This window comes from Convolutriloba macropyga, chromosome 12 (genome assembly GCF_964194025.1).
Source record: "Convolutriloba macropyga chromosome 12, txConMacr16.3, whole genome shotgun sequence".
NCBI lineage: Eukaryota > Metazoa > Xenacoelomorpha > Acoela > Convolutidae > Convolutriloba > Convolutriloba macropyga.
The window spans coordinates 11401582-11423431 of record NC_134479.1 but is presented as its reverse complement, the minus strand read 5'-3'; the positions used below and the strand labels follow the sequence as shown (position 1 = coordinate 11423431).

The 21850-nt window shown below is 44.2% G+C and overlaps 9 protein-coding genes and 1 pseudogene across 9 annotated transcripts; all 10 read right to left on the bottom strand.

Annotated features, from left to right (window-relative positions):
- Nucleotides 1-7094: 7094 nt before the first annotated feature.
- On the bottom strand, nt 7095-7464 carry LOC142350233 (histone H4-like). The gene has a single exon (XM_075401996.1). The coding sequence runs from the start codon at nt 7446-7448 to the stop codon at nt 7137-7139; it is 312 nt and encodes a 103-aa protein (XP_075258111.1). The 5' UTR covers nt 7449-7464; the 3' UTR covers nt 7095-7136.
- A 527-nt stretch (nt 7465-7991) lies between these two features.
- Nucleotides 7992-8458, bottom strand: LOC142350847 (histone H3-like). The gene has a single exon (XM_075402819.1). It carries the CDS (start codon nt 8400-8402, stop codon nt 7992-7994), a length of 411 nt encoding a protein of 136 aa, XP_075258934.1. The 5' UTR covers nt 8403-8458.
- An 897-nt stretch (nt 8459-9355) lies between these two features.
- LOC142350914 (histone H2B 7-like) lies at nt 9356-9681 on the bottom strand. The gene has a single exon (XM_075402932.1). The coding sequence runs from the start codon at nt 9588-9590 to the stop codon at nt 9387-9389; it is 204 nt and encodes a 67-aa protein (XP_075259047.1). The 5' UTR covers nt 9591-9681; the 3' UTR covers nt 9356-9386.
- Nucleotides 9682-9961: 280 nt separating this feature from the next.
- On the bottom strand, nt 9962-10540 carry LOC142350848 (histone H2A, embryonic-like; annotated as a pseudogene).
- A 286-nt stretch (nt 10541-10826) lies between these two features.
- Nucleotides 10827-11221, bottom strand: LOC142350849 (histone H4-like). The gene has a single exon (XM_075402820.1). It carries the CDS (start codon nt 11178-11180, stop codon nt 10869-10871), a length of 312 nt encoding a protein of 103 aa, XP_075258935.1. The 5' UTR covers nt 11181-11221; the 3' UTR covers nt 10827-10868.
- A 501-nt stretch (nt 11222-11722) lies between these two features.
- On the bottom strand, nt 11723-12189 carry LOC142351009 (histone H3-like). Its single transcript, XM_075403052.1, has one exon. The coding sequence runs from the start codon at nt 12131-12133 to the stop codon at nt 11723-11725; it is 411 nt and encodes a 136-aa protein (XP_075259167.1). The 5' UTR covers nt 12134-12189.
- Nucleotides 12190-13184: 995 nt separating this feature from the next.
- On the bottom strand, nt 13185-13613 carry LOC142350904 (histone H2B.3-like). The gene has a single exon (XM_075402910.1). It carries the CDS (start codon nt 13580-13582, stop codon nt 13214-13216), a length of 369 nt encoding a protein of 122 aa, XP_075259025.1. The 5' UTR covers nt 13583-13613; the 3' UTR covers nt 13185-13213.
- A 5517-nt stretch (nt 13614-19130) lies between these two features.
- LOC142350784 (histone H2A, embryonic-like) lies at nt 19131-19724 on the bottom strand. The gene has a single exon (XM_075402739.1). It carries the CDS (start codon nt 19555-19557, stop codon nt 19156-19158), a length of 402 nt encoding a protein of 133 aa, XP_075258854.1. The 5' UTR covers nt 19558-19724; the 3' UTR covers nt 19131-19155.
- A 565-nt stretch (nt 19725-20289) lies between these two features.
- On the bottom strand, nt 20290-20644 carry LOC142350785 (histone H4-like). Its single transcript, XM_075402740.1, has one exon. It carries the CDS (start codon nt 20627-20629, stop codon nt 20318-20320), a length of 312 nt encoding a protein of 103 aa, XP_075258855.1. The 5' UTR covers nt 20630-20644; the 3' UTR covers nt 20290-20317.
- A 478-nt stretch (nt 20645-21122) lies between these two features.
- On the bottom strand, nt 21123-21617 carry LOC142351002 (histone H3-like). Its single transcript, XM_075403042.1, has one exon. The coding sequence runs from the start codon at nt 21581-21583 to the stop codon at nt 21173-21175; it is 411 nt and encodes a 136-aa protein (XP_075259157.1). The 5' UTR covers nt 21584-21617; the 3' UTR covers nt 21123-21172.
- Between the last annotated feature and the right edge of the window lie 233 nt (nt 21618-21850).

Sequence of the window (21850 nt, the reverse complement as noted above, 5' to 3'; positions counted from 1 at the left end):
CAACAACAACAACCACCACCACAACACACAACAGCCACACTGGACTAAAGCCAACAGCACAATACAACAACAACAACAACAGCAACAACTCAATAACAATAACAAAAAATGATCAACTGCTATCACTCCTAATATCCTATGTTATCCTTGTGTATTTCTACAAAAGAACCGCTTTAATAATATACCATATTGTGACCAGAAGTTTGTTTCTTCCTATCCTTTTATCCTGTGTGTAAAATCTAAATAATATGCACGGCACATACGCAAAATACGCAAATGGGAGCTCTATCGCCAGCTATAGCAAATTCGATTAATTAAAATTGAACCCTGAGTCCCTATCTCTTCTACTCAACAGTTTGTACGATTGCATTTGCCCCATTCCGAAAATTAGTGGGAACCTGTGAGAGAATTGGATTGTAATAATTTTTATACAGCTTTCGCTGTAAAATATTTCTCCTCTAGAACGTTTTCTAACATAAGCGTTAGGATAAGAGTGAGCCTCGTTTTTTTCACAAGAGAAAGCAGATGTACTGAAATGAATGTTTGTCTTTATAGCAAAAACTATTGTTACTATGATGATAAATTGGACAAGTTTAAATTCAGTGACAGTGGATTGAATAATTGAACCTTGTAAAACACTGGGATGGACCAAGGAAAAATTTTGCCAAGTGATGGAGAAAATTATCAATTGATGGCCAATAATTGTATAGGCTTTTTACAATTGTTCATTGCATGACTAAATTGAATCAAACAAAGAAAAAAAGTTCATGTGTTTGACAACAAATGTGATATGATATAATGCATAACCACTGAACTTGTATATCACTTAAGCTGCTTTTAATTTTATGCGCAGTAGTAAGATAAAAGGTTACTAAGACAGGGGTGTATCCTTCAAATTAATACGTGGGATAATAGGTGTTCATCTTTGTTTGTGATACATGTGAAATATTTGACTAGCTTTCTTCCGCTCTAATCCTTTGCTTTCCGTTTGAGCCTTTCATTTCTCCAGTTTGCTAGATTTGGAAGGAAAGATTCAATTGAAACCGAGCTAAACAGTCAAAACAAAATTAGGTTTAATGTTTACATTTTGTATTACTACACGAATTTCACCAAAATTGCGGGCATTTAAAGTGGTTGTTTAATTGGTGGCGTTTCACTTTGCGTGTTTGTTCTTCTTCTTCTTTGCTGCTGCTTGCTTCTTCAGCTTCAAAGTTTATGGAGGGCTTGTCAGGAGAGGAGCTTTCAGTGAACGTGGCGTCAATATCTGTAATATCGTCAGTGTCAATATCAGAGTCAGTTATCTGCTCAGTTTCTTCTTAACCCGGGTCGGAATTTTCTCAAGACCTGGTGGTGGTGTCTGGTACCGAAAGAGCTGCTGTTGAGGAATATTCGGTCACTATAAATTCCTTATCCCATTCTGGACCAGACGTGAGAAATAAGTTAGATTAACTGTCTTTCTCCCAATGAATATTGTCACTAACCCCACCAAATTTATCAACACCATAATCAACGCGGTCTCATAATGTCCGAGGGGTAGAGTTTTTGTTCCACAGGGCAGAATCTACCGTTTTTTTATCGAAAACTGAAGGGAATGTTGTTTGTAGTAACAGTTTCCAATAAGTGATGATCGGACATTATTTGTTTATTTTTATTACGAAACATGTTTCCTTTCGTTAGTGTGCTCAAAAAATCATCATGCTGGAGACGTTGTTTAGCGGCCTTTGTTACTCTTTCAGCCGAAAGTTTTCGACAAAGAGAAAGAAAAGCCTGTTAACAAGTCTTCGCAAGTTTACTAATCAACTATGTATATAGTAATAAAACCAATACCCTTTAGAAACTTTTTAACGACCTTTGTAGTTTGAAAGAAATATTTAACATGCTTTAAATTAAACAAAGATTATTTGCTTTTTGAGAGTTTTGAGTAAAGTTTTGGCTTAAAAAATATGAACTCCACAATAAAATCTCCCATAAATTTGTCTTTAAACTTGAGGACTACCCGTTTATTTTTCTGTGCTGTTTAAATAGTGATCATTCGATATTTGGAGAAGCCTAATTCGCTAGCTACTGAAACTGACTTTTTTGCTAATTCTTCAGAAAATTCTCTATTACGGATTTTATATAGTAAACTATCCGTGTCACTATATAACAGACGACAATCGAAAAAAGCTCGCATTGTGTTGTCGAAAAAAGCAATCGAAAAAAACTCGCAAACTGTACATTTGATACTTGGCCAGATCATGTATAGTAAGATTCGCAGTTCTTACGACGTACTGCGTTGTTCATGAGTTTATAAAGGATCTTTTTCAATTTATTGCAAGCGGCCTGACGTTTATTACTCTTTAGTGTAGTATAGGGTGCTAAACGAATTGATTGTTTGAGCTGTAGGACACTGTGTACTTTAGCAACAATAAGCCCTAGATTAAAATTTTCATGAGAAGTTTGTAATGCAACGCACAGTTTTTTTGTCGAAAAGTGTTTAAAGCAACTTTTTAACAGTCAAGCTTGGTAATTTGCGTTGTTCTTTAGCTCAAATTGATGATCGTCCGGCTAATCATCTAGGACAATTTTTTCAATAGGGGCAAAGGGAAAGACTCGGTGGTCATCATGTAAGTGAACAGGGTAGTTTAAGTCAACTTCGACAAAATAGCCAACCGAAGAGTCATTAAGAATTTTGAGGATTTCGTTGAGTCTAATTTCCATATTGAAGGCGATGTCCCCCACTGGTACCTGGTCCATTTGCATGACACCTTCATAAAGATTTTTGGCGTTTACACAGAGCGCAGATGTTGAATGCTCGGAGGGACGATATTCTGATAACTAATTGTTGTTGGGACGAAAAGGCCGCTCTTCGTAAACAGATGTTACTCCTTGCTCGCATTGCTGGTTACTACTCCTCTCAATCATGTCCAAATGTTCTCGCTCTGTCATCAACTCAATGTTTGCCTCGCATATCTTTAGTGCCGCTTCTCTTGCCATTTTGGGTAGAGTATAAAAAATCAAGCAGTCGAGGTTTTAATTTCGAAAGCCATGTTCATACTGAAACAGGCTAATGATGCACAGTCCCGTTTAAAGCATGTGTCATGATAGTCTTGTAAAGTTTGATTTCTAATGATTTCAGCATCTGGTTAGTATGACTAATTTTTTTCTGCTCTCTAATGTTTTCCGCCATACTGAGAAAGGTAGTAGAGATTCATCAGAAGATTTTGTCCAGTCACAATCATAAAAATCAGGATAATATCATTTTTCTTTGAGTAAATGTAGTTGTGAATCGGAAACAGATTGGAATGTTGCTTTCATGATATCGAAGAGTGCAACTGGCCAAACGTTCATAAGTTTTTCGAGCGAACTCTTCATCTCTTTTACGAATCGATGAACCTTAAATACTCGTAAAATCTTTTTGTGTTCTTCTTTCCTGTATTGTAATGGTATCAATGAGAACTTTGATTGCCACTGATATGTGTTTTTCATCCCTTGATAGAGTGACTTTGATTGTTGTGGTAGTTCTACACTCGTTCAAAGCCAGACAAATTAGGTGTAGGTTATAGTTGTGTACATTATGACAGATCATAGGCGTAAAATCGAAAAATTGTCTCGCTCGATTACAGTCTTCGTGTGCCAATCCCATGAAATGCCAACTAAAATGACAATGGTAACGAACGCAGCATTCTAAAGAGTTACCCAAAAATCGTCTCAGCTGTCTACTTGATTAAAATAGGATAAATTTGAATGATGATAAACATTTGCAAAAACGGATCCCATGGCTCATGCTTTTCAATCACGCGAGTTGATGATTGGTCAATTGCCTCATCACATCCAGCAACGGCTCGCAAAGATTATTCAAAATCGAAATACAAGACGTGGCAACAAAATTTGAAAACTTGTATTTAGTTTTGTTTGGCGATGGCATTTGAATAACTGCTAGGGCATTTAGATAGCAATATTCAGTATGAAATTTTTAGCTTTCCAGTCCATCAAGACACAGCCAGAAAAAAATACGCAAACACGATAACCAAATCTAAATTTCAGGAATCTGATTTAAAAAAGGAGACCCGTAGAAGGTAAAGCTGTCTTTTTTCGTAAATAAAGACGTTAATTGGCAAATCATTGAGGGTTTCAAAGGCCTTTGGTTGCTCAAGTCCCATTGGCAGTTCAAAATCGCCAACATGTTGGTGAGTGTTCACTTGTTGGTATGTTGCTGGGGATGTTTTGTCAATATGATAGCTCCTGCTATCTCTATCAAGACTGACTCAATGATGCTCATGATACGCTGCCATGCATTAATAACGGAGTCAACTGGCATTGTCGGGATTTAAAATACTGAGTAATCCGCGAGTTTGCGGGCTCAGGGGTAATGAAAGATAGGATGAGCCACGAATTGGTCGGTAGCGTGCAAATTTGATGTCCAGTTTGATTTTTTTTCACCAACCCAACCACTTCCAGTTGAAGCAAACGTAGACAAAACAGCATCATTTCTTCCACCATGTTCTAGCACAACTCGTCATTGAGACCGTCTGTCAACATAAATGGGCGTCATTGGAGATCTTGCATAGATTTCAACGCGCCCCTCCGTTTCGGTTGAGTTTTCATCTTCATGCAACTTCAATAACTGCACAGCCGTTGGTCAATTAAACTTGCAATTGCAAATCTTTGATTGAGCATGAAGCTCTCATGATCTCTGCAGGCTGCATTCTTGATAATTTTATAAGATTGTAACACTCGTTGAAGGCTGTCTCTACTGTAGCTTTTTTGTTTGGCATTCAACTCCAAGTACAGGAAGAGAGTGAAGTTCGCTCAAATGCTGCGCAAACAGGTGCTAACATTGAATCTCACGAAGCAAGATTGGCAACAGTTTTTAAACTTAGAGTGGTAAATTCGCATATACTGTTGCAGTCCAGAGTGTTTTTGTAAATTAAACACATAGAGGCAACTGTACACAGGAAGGTCACCTTCGTCTGGATGAGATTGTTTTTGATGTCGTGAACAATTCCCACGGGTGCTAAAGGTAGCAGAACAAAACTTGCGTAAATGGATCATTTCTAATAGTTTTGATGAATTTCGGTTTCTAACAGAACTGTGATAACAAGTGAATAACTCGGAAATGACTAAGGTTACCAAAACTGAAGCATAAATGTAATTTCTGAGCGCGCATTTCAAAACTTTAATGTTCTACAATTGCATTGGTTGGTTTTGGCGGAAAATGTTTTTTCAAAACTCTGTGGTTTCAAAATTCAAAACTTCTTTTCGTTGCTTATTTTAGATTATTTCTTCAATTTTAATCGATTTTGGAATTTATTTCATGCTACAGCTGTAGCATGTCATTGGCTCCAATACAACGTGCGTTTACGTTCTAAAAAATTGCTTTATTTTTTATAATTTTGTGTTTAGGAAATAATGATAACGAAGAATTTGTAGATTCAGAAGAATATTTATTAAACACATCAACTGCGTTATAGTAATTGCGGTACTTGATTGTTTGTTGGGGGAAAAATTTGTGTATTTAGGTCAAAAGGGACAGAGAAAATTTTTACCAAACATGTTTGATCTTGATCAGTAGTGAAAAGAAAGAGGCATCAAAAAGATATATTGAGCATTCCGAAGGTTAAAATCATAATATGTTAAAACTAACAACCAAATTAACATCTTACAACATGTATCTAAAAGTTTTGCGGTGATTGATCAATTTCTATTTTTAAATTTATGAAATAAATCCATAAAGGAAATTCTCAGGTAGCCGTTTATTTAGTGCATTGGATTTTTTTGGCGTGTTTGAGATACTGAATACAAGTCACCGTGCTGGTTCTGGTGTTTTAAATTGTGTTGCTAAAAGTTTTGCTGTATCGAACTGACTGTCATTTAACAGGGCCGTAAAACTATCCCTAGTAATTCCCGCAAAGAGATAGATTAGATTTCTGTGTCAAACTGGGACTCGGATCAACTGCTGGCCTTATCGGTAAGCTGGGAATTCATTTGCGATTGATTGTCAGCTAATTTTGTCAGCTAATTTTACGTCAGCTTGATAAGACCCGAGCTGATTAGTTTGAATCGAAAAAAGTTTGAATCGTAACGAAAAAAATTAGTTTGAAGTCGTCATGTAATAACATGTAATAACTCCATGTCAAGATGTTGAAGGGTTGGCAAAGTTTTTGGAGGTAAGTGTCCTAGTGATGTAAAAAGACTGCATTCTGTCGGTTCTGTCTTCTCTGGTAAAAGCAAAAGCGTTATTGTAAGCTTGCCAAATATCACCTTGTCTCTTCTGTTGAATCAGAACAACAAAGTTTTCGAACACTGTTTGATAAGCCGACGTTTGCTCCAAAGAAAGTACAGATTTAGCAGATATTTAAAGGGACATAATTTTTTATATAAATTATTTTGAAACGAAAACCAATTTTATAGAAAACCGAAAAGCGCGGTTGGTAGGCTTTGTCCTTGCCATCTCTCTTCGTCTGTTGTAGTGATAGTTGTAGTTGTAGTTGGGTTGATATTTTTGCTCAAAATCGCTGCCTAACTACCCCGAACTAATGATCTCTCATTAGCTTAGAGCTTGAAACAACTGTTAGGCTATTTGGGAGCGCTTCTCTCGCACTCTGATTGGCTGCCACTGTTAGGCTATTTGGGAGCGCTTTTTTCGCACTCTGATTGGCTGCCACTGTTAGGCTATTTGGGAGCGCTTTTCTCGCACTCTGATTGGCTGAGAGCTTTTGAGGAGTTATATAGAATAAGGGTTTTGGCAATTTTGGAGCTTAGAGGTAGTTTGCTCGGACCTTCGCCTATGCCCGAGCAAGCTACCTCTAAGCTCCAAAATTGCCAAAAACCTTATTCTATATAACTCCTCAAAAGCTCTCAGCCAATCAGAGTACGAGAAAAGCGCTCCCAAATAGCCTAACAGTGGCAGCCAATCAGAGTGCGAGAAAAGAGCTCCCAAATAGCCTAACAGTTTCTCGAACTCTGATTAGCTGAAAGAAATAAGAGTTTTTGAACAAAGTTCAGATACCTCAACTCAAGCTTAAATTAAGACAATTAGCTTGTTTTGAGCTTGCTAGCTACATAGCTTGAGATTACTAGCTAGTAAGGTAAATTTAGAAGGTTTGGTGGCCTTTAAAAAGGCCTGTTTGTGTTGAGGTAGAGCTGCTCAGAGCTTAACCTCCGAAGCCGTAGAGGGTCTTGCCTTGCCTCTTGAGAGCATAGACGATGTCCATTGCAACAACAGTCTTCCTCTTGGCATGCTCGGTGTAGGTGACAGCATCTCTGATCACACTCTCCAAGTAGTTCTTGGGCACGCCTCGGGTCTCCTTATATATGAGTCCACTGATGCGCTTCACTCCACCTCGTCGAGCCAATCGTCTGATTGCTGGCTTGGTGATGCCTTGGATGTTATCCCTCAGGATCTTCCTGTGCCTCTTTGCTCCACCCTTGCCAAGTCCCTTGCCTCCTTTTCCTCGTCCTGACATCTCTTGTAGTTGTTGCTGTTGGTTTGTAGAAAGTCGATTTCGACACCCAAACTGCCAGCTAACTAGGGCGGCTCACTGTATTTTCTCGCAATGTGATTGGTTGAGAGCTGATACCATCAAAAACCCCTATTTCAACTTAAAACGAGCCATAGAGATACCTTTCAGGAACCCATATTTGGCTCAGCCAATCAGAGAGCGAGAAAATCAAGAATGCATAGAATAAGTGTTTCTGCAGCTAGGGAGCTTCCGAAGGCCGAGGTAACTTACTCATACATTACTCAGGCTCCGAGGTAGCTTGCTCGTACCTTACAACTGCTAGAAGCTGCATAAACACTTATTCTATTCACTTTTGATTTTCTCGCCTTCTGATTGGCTGAATTAAATATGGGTTTTAGAAAATGTTGGTATACCTCAACTCAAGCTCAAAATAAGAGCTATAAGCTGTTTTGAGCTTATTATAAGCTAGCTTGAAGATAGTTAGTTAACTTGCAAGGTTTGGTGGCCTTTAAAAAGGCCGTTTTGGGTTGGAGAGTTGATAGCTTTTTAAGCTCGCTCTCCTCTGATTCGCCTGGCGAGCTGTATGTCCTTGGGCATGATCGTAACTCGCTTGGCGTGGATGGCGCACAAGTTGGTGTCCTCGAACAGGCTGACCAAGTAGCTGTCACTTGCTTCCTGGAGGGCCATGATAGCAGTGCTCTGGAACCTCAGGTCAGTTTTGAAGTCCTGGGCAATCTCTCTCACAAGCCTCTGGAAGGGCAGCTTTCTGATCAACAGCTCAGTTGACTTCTGGTAGCGTCTGATCTCCCTCAGTGCAACAGTCCCTGGCCTGTATCTGTGCGGCTTCTTGACTCCACCAGTTGAGGGTGCACTCTTCCTCGCAGCCTTTGTTGCCAGCTGCTTCCTAGGTGCCTTTCCTCCCGTGCTCTTCCTTGCAGTCTGCTTTGTCCTTGCCATCTCTCTTCGTCTGTTGTAGTGATAGTTGTAGTTGTAGTTGGGTTGATATTTTTGCTCAAAATCGCTGCCTAACTACCCCGAACTAGTGATCTCTCATTGGCTTAGAGCTTGAATCAACTGTTAGGCTATTTGGGAGCGCTTCTCTTGCACTCTGATTGGCTGCCACTGTTAGGCTATTTGGGAGCGCTTTTCTCGCACTTTGATTGGCTGAGAGTTTTTGAGGAGTTATATAGAATAAGGGTTTTGGCAATTTTGGAGCTTAGAAGTAGCTTGCTCGGAGCTTCGCCTATGCCCGAGCAAGCTTGCTCGGACCTTCGCCTATGCCCGAGCAAGCTTGCTCGGACCTTCGCCTATGCCCGAGCAAGCCTGCTCGGACCTTCGCCTATGCCCGAGCAAGCCTGCTCGGACCTTCGCCTATGCCCGAGCAAGCCTGCTCGGACCTTCACCTCTGCTCAGAGCTGCAGGTACTTATATTCTATGCAGTTTTGATTTTCTAGCTCTCTGATTGGCTGCCACTGTTAGGCTATTTGGGAGCGCTTTTCTCGCACTCTGATTGGCAGAGAGCTCAAGTTAGCTCTAACTGCAGCTAGCAAGCTCAAGCTCAAGCCAGCAAGCTCAAGCTCAAGCTGGCAAGCTCAAACTAGCAAGCTCAAGCTCAAGCTCAAGATAGCAAGCTCAAGCCAGCTAGCTCAAGCTCAAGCTATCAAGCTCGAGCTAGCTAGCTCAAGCTCACACTAGCTATCTGAAGCTCACACTAGCTAGCTCAAGCTCAAACTAGCTAGCTCAAGCTCAAGCTAGCTAAGTTGAGCTCGAGCTAGTTATAGCTCGAAAATACATAGAATAAGGGTACCGGCAACTTTGAAAACAAGGTTTTTAGCTTCAAGTTAGCTTGTTTTGAGCTTCATTGCAGCTATTAAGTTAACTTCAAAAGGTTTGATGGCCTTTAAAAAGGCCTGTGTGTTGTTGCTTAAGTAGCAACGGACTTTACTTGGAGCTGGTGTATTTGGTCACAGCTTTGGTTCCCTCGCTCACAGCATGCTTGGGCAACTCTCCTGGTAGCAAGAGCCTCACTGCAGTCTGGATCTCCCGGCTTGAGATGGTTGATCGCTTGTTGTAGTGGGCCAGTCTCGAAGCTTCTCCAGCTATCCTCTCAAAGATATCGTTCACGAACGAGTTCATGATCGACATAGCTTTGGAGGAGATGCTAGTGTCGGGGTGGACCTGCTTCAGCACCTTGTAGATGTAGAGGGAGTAGGTCTCTCTCCTCTTCTTTTTCTTCTTCTTGTCACCAGAGGGCTTCTTCTGTGCCTTGCCTGCCTTCTTCACTGCTTTGTAGGCACGCCGGCTTCTACGTCATATCACGTCACTTTTTCAGCCAATCACAGTGCGAGAAAAGAGCTCCCAAAATAGCCTAACAGTATATTGAGCTCTCAGCCAATCAGAGTACGAGAAAAGAGCTCCCAAACAGCCTAACACTTTCTCGCAATCTGATTGGCTGAACCAAATAAGGGTTTATGAATGAAGTTCAAATACCTCAATTCGAGCTTAAAATAAGACATTTAGCTTAATTTGAGCTTGCTAGGTAGTAAGCTGAAGCCAGTAAGGTAACTTCGAAGGTTTGGTGGCCTTTAAAAAGGCCGGTGTTGAAGTAGCAAGCTAGAAGCTTCTTTACTTCTTGTCAGACTTGGGCTGAGAGGAAGACTGCTTCTTGGGCAAGAGCACTGCTTGGATGTTGGGTAGCACACCACCTTGAGCAATGGTCACTCCTTGCAGCAGCTTGTTCAGCTCCTCGTCGTTTCTGCTAGCAAGCTGCAAGTGTCGGGGGATGATTCTCGACTTCTTGTTGTCCTTAGCAGCGTTGCCAGCAAGCTCAAAGATCTCAGCAGTCAAGTACTCAAGCACAGCAGCAAGGTACACTGGGGCTCCAGCTCCCACCCTCTCAGCGTAGTTGCCCTTGCGGATGAATCGGTGGATTCGGCCCACGGGGAACTGCAGTCAAGATCGGCTTGATCGGGTCTTGGCCTTAGCTCCCACCTTGCCGCTCTTCGATTTGCCTCCTTTGCCTGACATCTCTCTTCGTCTTGTTTCTTCGTCTGTTGTAAATGGTTGTTACCCAGACTCACATATGGCTACCTAAGTTAAAAATGCGCTCCAAAAACCCTTATGTTGCTAAGCCAATCAGAGTGCGAGAAAAGCGCTCCCAAATAGCCTAACAGTGGCAGCCAATCAGAGTGCGAGAAAAGAGCTCCCAAATAGCCTAACAGTTTCTCGAACTCTGATTAGCTGAAAGAAATAAGAGTTTTTGAACAAAGTTCAGATACCTCAACTCAAGCTTAAATTAAGACAATTAGCTTGTTTTGAGCTTGCTAGCTACATAGCTTGAGATTACTAGCTAGTAAGGTAAATTTAGAAGGTTTGGTGGCCTTTAAAAAGGCCTGTTTGTGTTGAGGTAGAGCTGCTCAGAGCTTAACCTCCGAAGCCGTAGAGGGTCTTGCCTTGCCTCTTGAGAGCATAGACGATGTCCATTGCAACAACAGTCTTCCTCTTGGCATGCTCGGTGTAGGTGACCGCATCTCTGATCACAATCTCCAAGTAGTTCTTGAGCACACCTCGGGTCTCCTCATATATGAGTCCACTGATGCGCTCCACTCCACCTCGTCGAGCCAATCGTCTGATTGCTGGCTTGGTGATGCCTTGGATGTTATCCCTCAGGATCTTCCTGTGCCTCTTTGCTCCACCCTTGCCAAGTCCCTTGCCTCCTTTTCCTCGTCCTGACATCTCTTGTAGTTGTTGCTGTTGGGTTGTAGAAAGTCGATTTCGACACCCAAATCGCCAGCTAACTAAGGCGGCTCACTGTATTTTCTCGCAATGTGATTGGTCGAGAGCTGACACCTTCAAAAACCCCTAATTCAACTTAAAACGAGCCATAGAGATACCTTTCAAGAACCCATATTTGGCTCAGCCAATCAGAGAGCGAGAAAATCAAGAATGCATAGAATAAGTGTTTCTGCAGCTAGGCAGCTTCCGAAGGCCGAGGTAACTTACTCGTACATTACTCAGGCTCCGAGGTAGCTTGCTCGTACCTTACAGCTGCTAGAAGCTGCATAAACACTTATTCTATTCACTTTTGATTTTCTCGCTTTCTGATTGGCTGAATTAAATATGGGTTTTAGAAAATGTTGGTATACCTCAACTCAAGCTCAAAATAAGAGCTATAAGCTGTTTTGAGCTTATTATAAGCTAGCTTGAAGATAGTTAGTTAACTTGCAAGGTTTGGTGGCCTTTAAAAAGGCCGTTTTGGGTTGGAGAGTTGATAGATTTTAAGCTCGCTCTCCTCTGATTCGCCTGGCGAGCTGTATGTCCTTGGGCATGATCGTAACTCGCTTGGCGTGGATGGCGCACAAGTTGGTGTCCTCGAACAGGCTGACCAAGTAGCTGTCACTTGCTTCCTGGAGGGCCATGATAGCAGTGCTCTGGAACCTCAGGTCAGTTTTGAAGTCCTGGGCAATCTCTCTCACAAGCCTCTGGAAGGGCAGCTTTCTGATCAACAGCTCAGTTGACTTCTGGTAGCGTCTGATCTCCCTCAGTGCAACAGTCCCTGGCCTGTATCTGTGCGGCTTCTTGACTCCACCAGTTGAGGGTGCACTCTTCCTCGCAGCCTTTGTTGCCAGCTGCTTCCTAGGTGCCTTTCCTCCCGTGCTCTTCCTTGCAGTCTGCTTTGTCCTTGCCATCTCTCTTCGTCTGTTGTAGTGATAGTTGTAGTTGTAGTTGGGTTGATATTTTTGCTCAAAATCGCTGCCTAACTACCCCGAACTAGTGATCTCTCATTGGCTTAGAGCTTGAATCAACTGTTAGGCTATTTGGGAGCGCTTCTCTCGCACTGTGATTGGCTGTCACTGTTAGGCTATTCGGGAGCGCTTTTCTCGCACTCTGATTGGCTGAGAGTTTTTGAGGAGTTATATAGAATAAGGGTTTTGGCAATTTTGGAGCTTAGAGGTAGCTTGCTCGGAGCTTCGCCTATGCCCGAGCAAGCTTGCTCGGACCTTCGCCTATGCCCGAGCAAGCTTGCTCGGACCTTCGCCTATGCCCGAGCAAGCTTGCTCGGACCTTCGCCTATGCCCGAGCAAGCTTGCTCGGACCTTCGCCTATGCCCGAGAAAGCTTGCTCGGACCTTCGCCTATGCCCGAGCAAGCTTGCTCGGACCTTCGCCTATGCCCGAGCAAGCCTGCTCGGACCTTCGCCTATGCCCGAGCAAGCCTGCTCGGACCTTTACCTCTGCTCAGAGCTGCAGGTACTTATATTCTATGCAGTTTTGATTTTTTAGCTCTCTGATTGGCTGCCACTGTTAGTCTATTTGGGAGCGCTTTTCTCGCACTCTGATTGGCAGAGAGCTCAAGTTAGCTCTAACTGCAGCTAGCAAGCTGAAGCTCAAGCCAGCAAGCTCAAGCTCAAGCTGGCAAGCTCAAGCTAGCAAGCTCAAGCTCAAGCTCAAGATAGCAAGCTCAAGCCAGCTAGCTTAAGCTCAAGCTATCAAGCTCGAGCTAGCTAGCTCAAGCTCACACTAGCTATCTGAAGCTCACACTAGCTAGCTCAAGCTCAAACTAGCTAGCTCAAGCTCAAGCTAGCTAAGTTGAGCTCGAGCTAGCTATAGCTCGAAAATACATAGAATAAGGGTACCGGCAACTTTTAAAATAAGGTTTTTAGCTTCAAGTTAGCTTGTTTTGAGCTTCATTGCAGCTTTTAAGTTAACTTCAAAAGGTTTGGTGGCCTTTGAAAAGGCCTGTGTGTTGTTGCTTAAGTAGCAACGGACTTTACTTGGAGCTGGTGTATTTGGTCACAGCTTTGGTTCCCTCGCTCACAGCATGCTTGGCCAACTCTCCTGGTAGCAAGAGCCTCACTGCAGTCTGGATCTCCCGGCTTGAGATGGTTGATCGCTTGTTGTAGTGGGCCAGTTTCGAAGCTTCTCCAGCTATCCTCTCAAAGATATCGTTCACGAACGAGTTCATGATCGACATAGCTTTGGAGGAGATGCCAGTGTCGGGGTGGACCTGCTTCAGCACCTTGTAGATGTAGAGGGAGTAGGTCTCTCTCCTCTTCTTTTTCTTCTTGTTGTCACCAGAGGGCTTCTTCTGTTCCTTGCCTGCCTTCTTCACTGCTTTGCCGCTCACTTTGGGTGCCATTTCCTCTTGCTGTCCTCTGCTGCTCCTCTTTTATTAGTTGTAGTTGTAGTTGTGTTGGTTTGGGTTGGGGCACCCTGTGAAGTGAAGGGGTTTGTCTTGAGCTTCTATGGCCTCTTTTCAAGAAGCCGTGTAAACTCGCGTCTTGCTTTGCAGTCTCTTGTTTGGTCAGTTCTTGGTTTTGCGTCTATTCGTCAGGATTGGGTAAGAGAAGAGAGATGAGGTAGATGTCAGTTTGCACCTTGCATTGCTTTGTCGTCTTAGGCCACCAAAAGAGAAGTAAGAAAGTAGTTAATGTCTTGAAGTATGGGAAGAAAAAGTTGAATTGTATTTGTAAAGATTTAGAGGTTTGTCCATTTAAGTTGGAACGTCAGTTGATGTATTTGAAAGCCGCTCAATTGCTGTTTGGAACAGTATCGTCTGTATCGGAGTACTGAGATTGCTGTCGGTTTGTACTGTCTTCAGTTCATCTTGGATGAGTTCTCTTATAGAGGAGTTGTACTTCGATGCTCGTTTCAGGTAGTTGATGTTGCGACTTGTTAAGTATTCAGTTATGGTCGGTATGTTAGCTCTGCTGTGTACTTCTGTCGTGGATGTCCAAGGAGGTAGATCTAGTGCTGTCTTCAGTGCTCTGTTTTGTAGTATCTGTAGTCTTTGTAAGAGTGAGTTCGGAGCATTGGCCCAGGCTGGTGAGGCGTACTCCATGATTGGTCTGATAGTCATCTTGTAAATTTGATTAGGCTTTTAGAGCTGATTCCTTTAGCTTTGAGTATTTTGAGTCTGTTTGTCCTGGCGAAAACTTTCGGTTCAACTTTGTTGATGTGCTCTGTCCAAGTCAAGCTGTCTGATATTTCTACTCCTAAAAAGGTTGTTTTCTTTGTTGTCTTCAATTGCGCTCCTTTGATGGTCAGTAGTTGTTGTTTGTCTTTCAGTCGAGTGATGAGCATGAAATGCGTCTTGTCAGGATTGAGTTTGATCTTCCATAGGTTGCACCAGTGGTCAAGTGTGTCGAGTGCTCTTTGTAGTCTTAGAGTGGCTGCTTTGCAGGTTGCGTTGGTCGTGTAGAGTGCTATATCATCTGCATACTGGGAGACATTGGCTGTTGCTACTTCGGTTTTACTGACATAGATGTTGAAAAGAACTGGACTTATAACTCCTCCTTGAGGGACACCGGCACTTGGGACGAAGCCCTCTGCTACAGCTTGCTTATACACAACTTTCAGTTCTCTGTTCTTGAGGTAGTCCTTGGTCCATTTGATGATCCACATTGGAACTTTGTTCTCCTGGAGTCTGTAGAGTAGTCCCTTGTGCCACACTGCATCAAATGCTTGTTGTACGTCAAGAAAGACTGCTGCAGTTGGTCGTTTCCAGAGAGCTTCGCTGAAGGCGTGTTGAGTCAGGCATAGCAGATTGTCAACAGTTGATCTCTTCGTTCTGTATGCACCTTGGGTGTTTCTGAATACGTTTAAGTCCTCGCAGTGTTTGATCAGATGCTCCTTTACGATAATTTCGCCTAGTTTGCCAATGCAGCTTGTCAAAGAGAGGGGTCTGTAATTCTTGATGTTCGTGTGATCCTTGCCTGGTTTAGGGAGCATGCAGACTTTGGCCTTCTTCCAGCACGTTGGTATCTTGCCTCGTTTGAGCGATTCTTGAATGAGTTCGCAAAGGTTCTCTATGATGTTGTCTGGCAGTTGTTTCAGGATTTTATAAGAAACTTAGTCATCGCCTGGGGCTGTGTTCTTTCTCTCAGAAATCAGTCGTCTAAGCAGTTGTGGTCGTACATCAGTTTGCCAGTGTTCTCTTGGTGTTTCATAGGCGTCTATCGCAGCTTCGTCAATACTTCTCTCAACTTCTTCTTGATGATTGCTCGCTTCAGTTGTCTCGGGTCTGTGCGTCACCATGGTCTGCTGGAGGGAGTTTGCGAAGCTGTTTGCAGCCTCTTGTGTAGTCATCTTGAGTCGATTTGTGCTGTGCTGATTGTCTTTGTTGAGTCTGTGGAAGGCCTTCCAGAAGTTCTGGCAGTTTTTGTCGTCATTGAGCTGTTCAATCAGTTTATTCTCTTGTTGTTGCTTCTCAACCCTAATTGTTCTGGTCAGTTGTTTTGAGACTCTGTTTAGTTCAGCTGTCAGTTCTCTTTCGTCCATATCACCCCTTAGTCCATTTCGTCTGAGTTTTCTGACTCTCCTCTGTATACGATGCTTGGTCTTGATTAGATTGGCTATTTCTTTGTTGGAGCTTCGTCGTTGAGGTCTTAGGCAGTCGTCATAGCAGCGCTTGATGTGAGTTGCCAGCTCTATAGCCTTCTCATCTAGTTCATCCGTGCTGTTGGTGATTTCCGCCACTTTCCTCTTGAACTGCTTCCAATCTGGTCTTAGGTAGTAGGGTTTCGGAGCATTGATGTTAAATTGGCTTATCGTCATTAGATGATCACTTAAAGTTCCGTCTGCAGTGTGAAAAGATGCAAGGTCCGAGGCGAGGTCAATCGTGCTGAGATGGAGATCTAGGATTGAGCCACTCTTGTGCGTTGCACTGTCGTCATTCAGCAGCACAAGGCCGTCATCTAGTCGTTCCTCTACTGTTCGTCCAGTTGCATCGAAGCTGTATGATTTGGGGTGGATGTATGGACATTTGATGTTGAAGTCACCCAGTATGAGAGTTCTTCTATTTGAGTATTGGAGGTGGGTCGGTTCGATGGCTAAGTCAGGAGAGCAGTAGATTAGTATGATGTCGATGTTGGAGTCCGTGAGTCTGATGTGTAGCATCTCGTTGGTCTTTGAGGTTGATTTTACAACATTGATGTTGATGAGCTTGAAGCTGAGTCCGCGTCTAACATAGATGGCTGAGCCATGTTTGTTATCGTCAATGCTTGCAGCTAAGATGTAGTCTTTGAGTCTTGGCGGCTGTTTTGTCTTGGTCTCATTGAAGCAGGCAACATGAGCGCCTTTGTCACTTAGTAGAGTGTCGAGTAGTCTAAGTTGGGATCTCATCCCTCTAACATTGAGTTGTAGAACTGTCAAGTTATCTGCCATGTTGAGATGTGATTCTGTGGCTGGCGAAGTATTGTTTGAATTCTTTCACTTTTCCGTCAAACTGAGAATTGCTGATTGTCTGTCCTGTGATGAAGTTTAGAGCTTGCATGATGTTAATCTTCTTTTGTGAGGAGTCTAGTGTGCACTGTATGAGGGCTGCGAGGGTCATGAAGTTGTTCAGTTGGCTGTTTTCGATTGAACTTGTCTTTATGGTCAGCTGGGCTGTTTGGTCTTCTAAGGTCTTTACTCTCTGCGTTAGTTTGTCTTCGATGTTGCTGAGTCTCTCATTCATTGTCTCTAACATCTTCTCTATCTTCGTGAAAGCGGTAGAGGTTTCTGGTTGGCTCTTCTTGACTGCTTGAGCATAGCTGATTGACTTTGCCTCCTGGTACTTTACACATCCTCGGTAGTTGGAGGAGTGGTTCTCTCCACAGTTTGGGCACTTAGTCTCTTGTTCAGCTTGTGCGCAGTCTTTTGCGAGATGCTCGCCTCCGCATCTTCGACACTTTAGGCTGTTACAGCATTCATGGCTCCTGTGTCCAAACTCGAGGCACTTGAAACATTGGATCACTTGAGGCTCTTGTCTTGATTTCTCACATCTCTTGCGTTGGTTGAAGATAGAGACCCCATTTTCTACCGCTTCTCTTGCGTTGGCTTCAGAGGTGGTGAACACTCTAACTAGTCGGGTTGGATTGTTGGTAGCTCTGCTAGTAATTTTGTGCACAGTCTCAGCGTCAATGTGTTGGCTCTGTAGCTCGGTCTTGATGTTATCAGTTTGTACATCGAGATCGATGTTAGTGATCACGAAGCTTGGCTTTGAGTTGTTGGTGGTCATGGTGCTCAGTCTCACTTTGCTGTTGGGGAAGGCTGCGGTAACTTTGCTCGGGGTAATTGTCTTGGCTATGTCAGTGGTCTTTGGCTTGATGGAGTAGCCTTTGCCGTTCTTGGACTTCCTTAGTTCTCCATAGTTCTGGCAGTTGGTCAGGGCAATCAGCTTCAGGTTGAAGTCTTTGAGGCTCGGTACTGGTGTGTCAAAGGAGAAGTAGATCACTTTGGGTTTGTCACTTTGGGTTCGTCGGACTTTGGAGCTTGTTCGGGGACCACTGTCTTGGGCTTTCCTCTTGGTTCCTTGTTGACTGACTGAGCTAATGTTGGTCAAGGCGGTCATATTTAGGCTCTGGTTGGCATCTGAGCAGTTCACTGCGTTGTTCATCGAGCTGTTGGGGAAGAAGGGTCGAGCGAGGGGGTTTCGGTGTGCCATTGGGAGTATTCAGCAGAAGGACTCGTGTACTGAGGGGTCAGAGGCTAGGGAGAGAGGCACTTCCAGGCGGTGCTTCTGGTCTTCACCCACTATGTGGGCAGAGTTGTCTTCTTGCACCCTCTTCGTCTGGGATCGCGGCGTCTTGCACTCTCTTCGTCGGGGATCGCGGCGTCTTGCACTTTCTTCGTCTGGGATCGCGGCGTCTAGCACTTTCTTAGATCGTCCTCGCGGCGTCTTGCTCGGTCCCCCTCTCACTAAGCGTGAAACTAGCAGCTTACCTCCTATCTATAGGCCGTAGTGCTAGAATCAAGCCCTCAGCTCAGGACGGCTAACACCGGGATTCCTTTGCTTCAGACTAGGGCTTAGTGTTCGAGGGAATTCTTCTTGGTACGGGGGTACACCAGGGAGCTTGCAGGTCGACTGAGCTAGCTCGAGCTTCCTGAAAAGGATGCTCGGGGTGGCGAGTGTTGCGTTCGTGAGAGTACGCCAACCCTTTGGTGTCTAAACCTGGGCTTGTGCTCTCGACGGAACCGAAGTGCAAGTGGTACCGCCAACACTCTAACTTATAGCACCAGGTACTCTTGACTTAGTGCGAGCTAGCTCAGGAGTAAGTGCTTTGGTGCCCGGGTCGTCCCGCGTAGACTCAGACTCAACTCCCGCGTAGTGTAGATTGGCAACGCAGTTCTGGCAGGAGGCCTTTGGGAGGGGGGGTGGCGCGCAACTAAAGCCTCGCCTCTTGGAAAAGAGACTAAGAGATTAACTAAGTCGGCTTATCGTCGTTGCTGAGAAAGTGTTATACTGCGAACTCTTCATCTAGCTCCTCATCTGTCGTCTTGCTGTTGTAAATGGTTGTTGGGTTGGGGCACCCAACTTTTTTGCTACCTAAATATAAAAAGTCGTTCAAAAGCCCATATTGAGCTTAGCCAACCACAGTGTGAGAAAACAGCCACGTAGGCACGCCGGCTTCCACGTCATATCACGTCACTTTTTCAGCCAATCACAGTGCGAGAAAAGAGCTCCCAAAATAGCCTAACAGTATATTGAGCTCTCAGCCAATCAGAGTGCGAGAAAAGAGCTCCTAAATAGCCTAACAATTTCTCGCAATCTGATTGGCTGAACCAAATAAGGGTTTATGAATGAAGTTCAAATACCTCAATTCGAGCTTAAAATAAGACATTTAGCTTAATTTGAGCTTGCTAGGTAGTAAGTTGAAGCCAGTAAGGTAACTTCGAAGGTTTGGTGGCCTTTAAAAAGGCCGGTGTTGAAGTAGCAAGCTAGAAGCTTCTTTACTTCTTGTCAAACTTGGGCTGAGAGGAAGACTGCTTCTTGGGCAAGAGCACTGCTTGGATGTTGGGTAGCACACCACCTTGAGCAATGGTCACTCCTTGCAGCAGCTTGTTCAGCTCCTCGTCGTTTCTGATAGCAAGCTGGAAGTGTCGGGGGATGATTCTCGACTTCTTGTTGTCCTTAGCAGCGTTGCCAGCAAGTTCCAAGATCTCAGCAGTCAAGTACTCAAGCACAGCAGCAAGGTACTCTGGGGCTCCAGCTCCCACCCGCTCAGCGTAGTTGCCCTTGCGGATGAATCGGTGGATTCGGCCCACGGGGAACTGCAGTCCAGCTCGGCTTGATCGGGTCTTGGCCTTAGCTCCCACCTTGCCGCTCTTCGATTTGCCTCCTTTGCCTGACATCTCTCTTCGTCTTGTTTCTTCGTCTGTTGTAAATGGTTGTTACCCAGACTCACATATGGCTACCTAAGTTAAAAATGCGTTCCAAAAACCCTTATGTTGCTAAGCCAATCAGAGTGCGAGAAAAGCGCTCCCAAATAGCCTAACAGTGGCAGCCAATCAGAGAGCTAGAAAATCAAAACTGCATAGAATATAAGTACCTGCAGCTCTGAGCAGAGGTGAAGGTCCGAGCAGGCTTGCTCGGGCATAGGCGAAGGTCCGAGCAGGCTTGCTCGGGCATAGGCGAAGGTCCGAGCAAGCTTGCTCGGGCATAGGCGAAGGTCCGAGCAAGCTTGCCCGAGCAAGCTTGCTCGGGCATAGGCGAAGGTCCGAGCAAGCTTGCTCGGGCATAGGCGAAGGTCCGAGCAAGCTACCTCTAAGCTCCAAAATTGCCAAAACCCTTATTCTATATAACTCCTCAAAAACTCTCAGCCAATCAGAGTGCGAGAAAAGCGCTCCCAAATAGCCTAACAGTGTCAGCCAATCAGAGTGCGAGAAAAGAGCTCCCAAATAGCCTAACAGTTTCTCGAACTCTGATTAGCTGAAAGAAATAAGAGTTTTTGAACAAAGTTCAGATACCTCAACTCAAGCTTAAATTAAGACAATTAGCTTGTTTTGAGCTTGCTAGCTACATAGCTTGAGCTTACTAGCTAGTAAGGTAACTTTAGAAGGTTTGGTGGCCTTTAAAAAGGCCTGTTTGTGTTGAGGTAGAGCTGCTCAGAGCTTAACCTCCGAAACCGTAGAGGGTCTTGCCTTGCCTCTTGAGAGCATAGACGATGTCCATTGCAACAACAGTCTTCCTCTTGGCATGCTCGGTGTAGGTGACAGCATCTCTGATCACACTCTCCAAGTAGTTCTTGAGCACACCTCGGGTCTCCTCATATATGAGTCCACTGATGCGCTTCACTCCACCTCGTCGTGCCAATCGTCTGATTGCTGGCTTGGTGATGCCTTGGATGTTATCCCTCAGGATCTTCCTGTGCCTCTTTGCTCCACCCATGCCAAGTCCCTTGCCTCCTTTTCCTCGTCCTGACATCTCTTGTAGTTGTTGCTGTTGGTTTGTAGAAAGTCGATTTCGACACCCAAATTGCCAGCTAACTAGGGCGGCTCACTGTATTTTCTCGCAATGTGATTGGTCGAGAGCTGACACCTTCAAAAACCCCTAATTCAACTTAAAACGAGCCATAGAGATACCTTTCAAGAACCCATATTTCGCTCAGCCAATCAGAGAGCGAGAAAATCAAGAATGCATAGAATAAGTGTTTCTGCAGCTAGGGAGCTTCCGAAGGCCGAGGTAACTTACTCGTACATTACTCAGGCTCCGAGGTAGCTTGCTCGTACCTTACAGCTGCTAGAAACTGCATAAACACTTATTCTATTCACTTTTGAATTTCTCGCTTTCTGATTGGCTGAATTAAATATGGGTTTTAGAAAATGTTGGCATACCTCAACTCAAGCTCAAAATAAGAGCTATAAGCTGTTTTGAGCTTATTATAAGCTAGCTTGAAGCTAGTTAGTTAACTTGCAAGGTTTGGTGGCCTTTAAAAAGGCCGTTTTGGGTTGGAGAGCTGATAGCTTTTTAAGCTCGCTCTCCTCTGATTCGCCTGGCGAGCTGGATGTCCTTGGGCATGATCGTAACTCGCTTGGCGTGGATGGCGCACAAGTTGGTGTCCTCGAACAAGCTGACCAAGTAGATCTCACTTGCTTCCTGGAGGGCCATGATAGCAGTGCTCTGGAACCTCAGGTCAGTTTTGAAGTCCTGGGCAATCTCTCTCACAAGCCTCTGGAAGGGCAGCTTTCTGATCAACAGCTCAGTTGACTTCTGGTAGCGTCTGATCTCCCTCAGTGCAACAGTCCCTGGCCTGTATCTGTGCGGCTTCTTGACTCCACCAGTTGAGGGTGCACTCTTCCTCGCAGCCTTTGTTGCCAGCTGCTTCCTAGGTGCCTTTCCTCCCGTGCTCTTCCTTGCAGTCTGCTTTGTCCTTGCCATCTCTCTTCGTCTGTTGTAGTGATAGTTGTAGTTGTAGTTGGTTTGATATTTTTGCTCAAAATCGTTGCTTAACTACCCCGAACTAGTGATCTCTCATTGGCTTAGAGCTTGAATCAACTGTTAGGCTATTTTAGAGCTCTTTTCTCGCACTCTGATTGGCTGCCACTGTTAGGCTATTTGGGAGCGTTTTTCTCGCACTCTGATTGGCTGCCACTGTTAGGCTATTTGGGAGCGCTTTTCTCGCACTCTGATTGGCTGAGAGTTTTT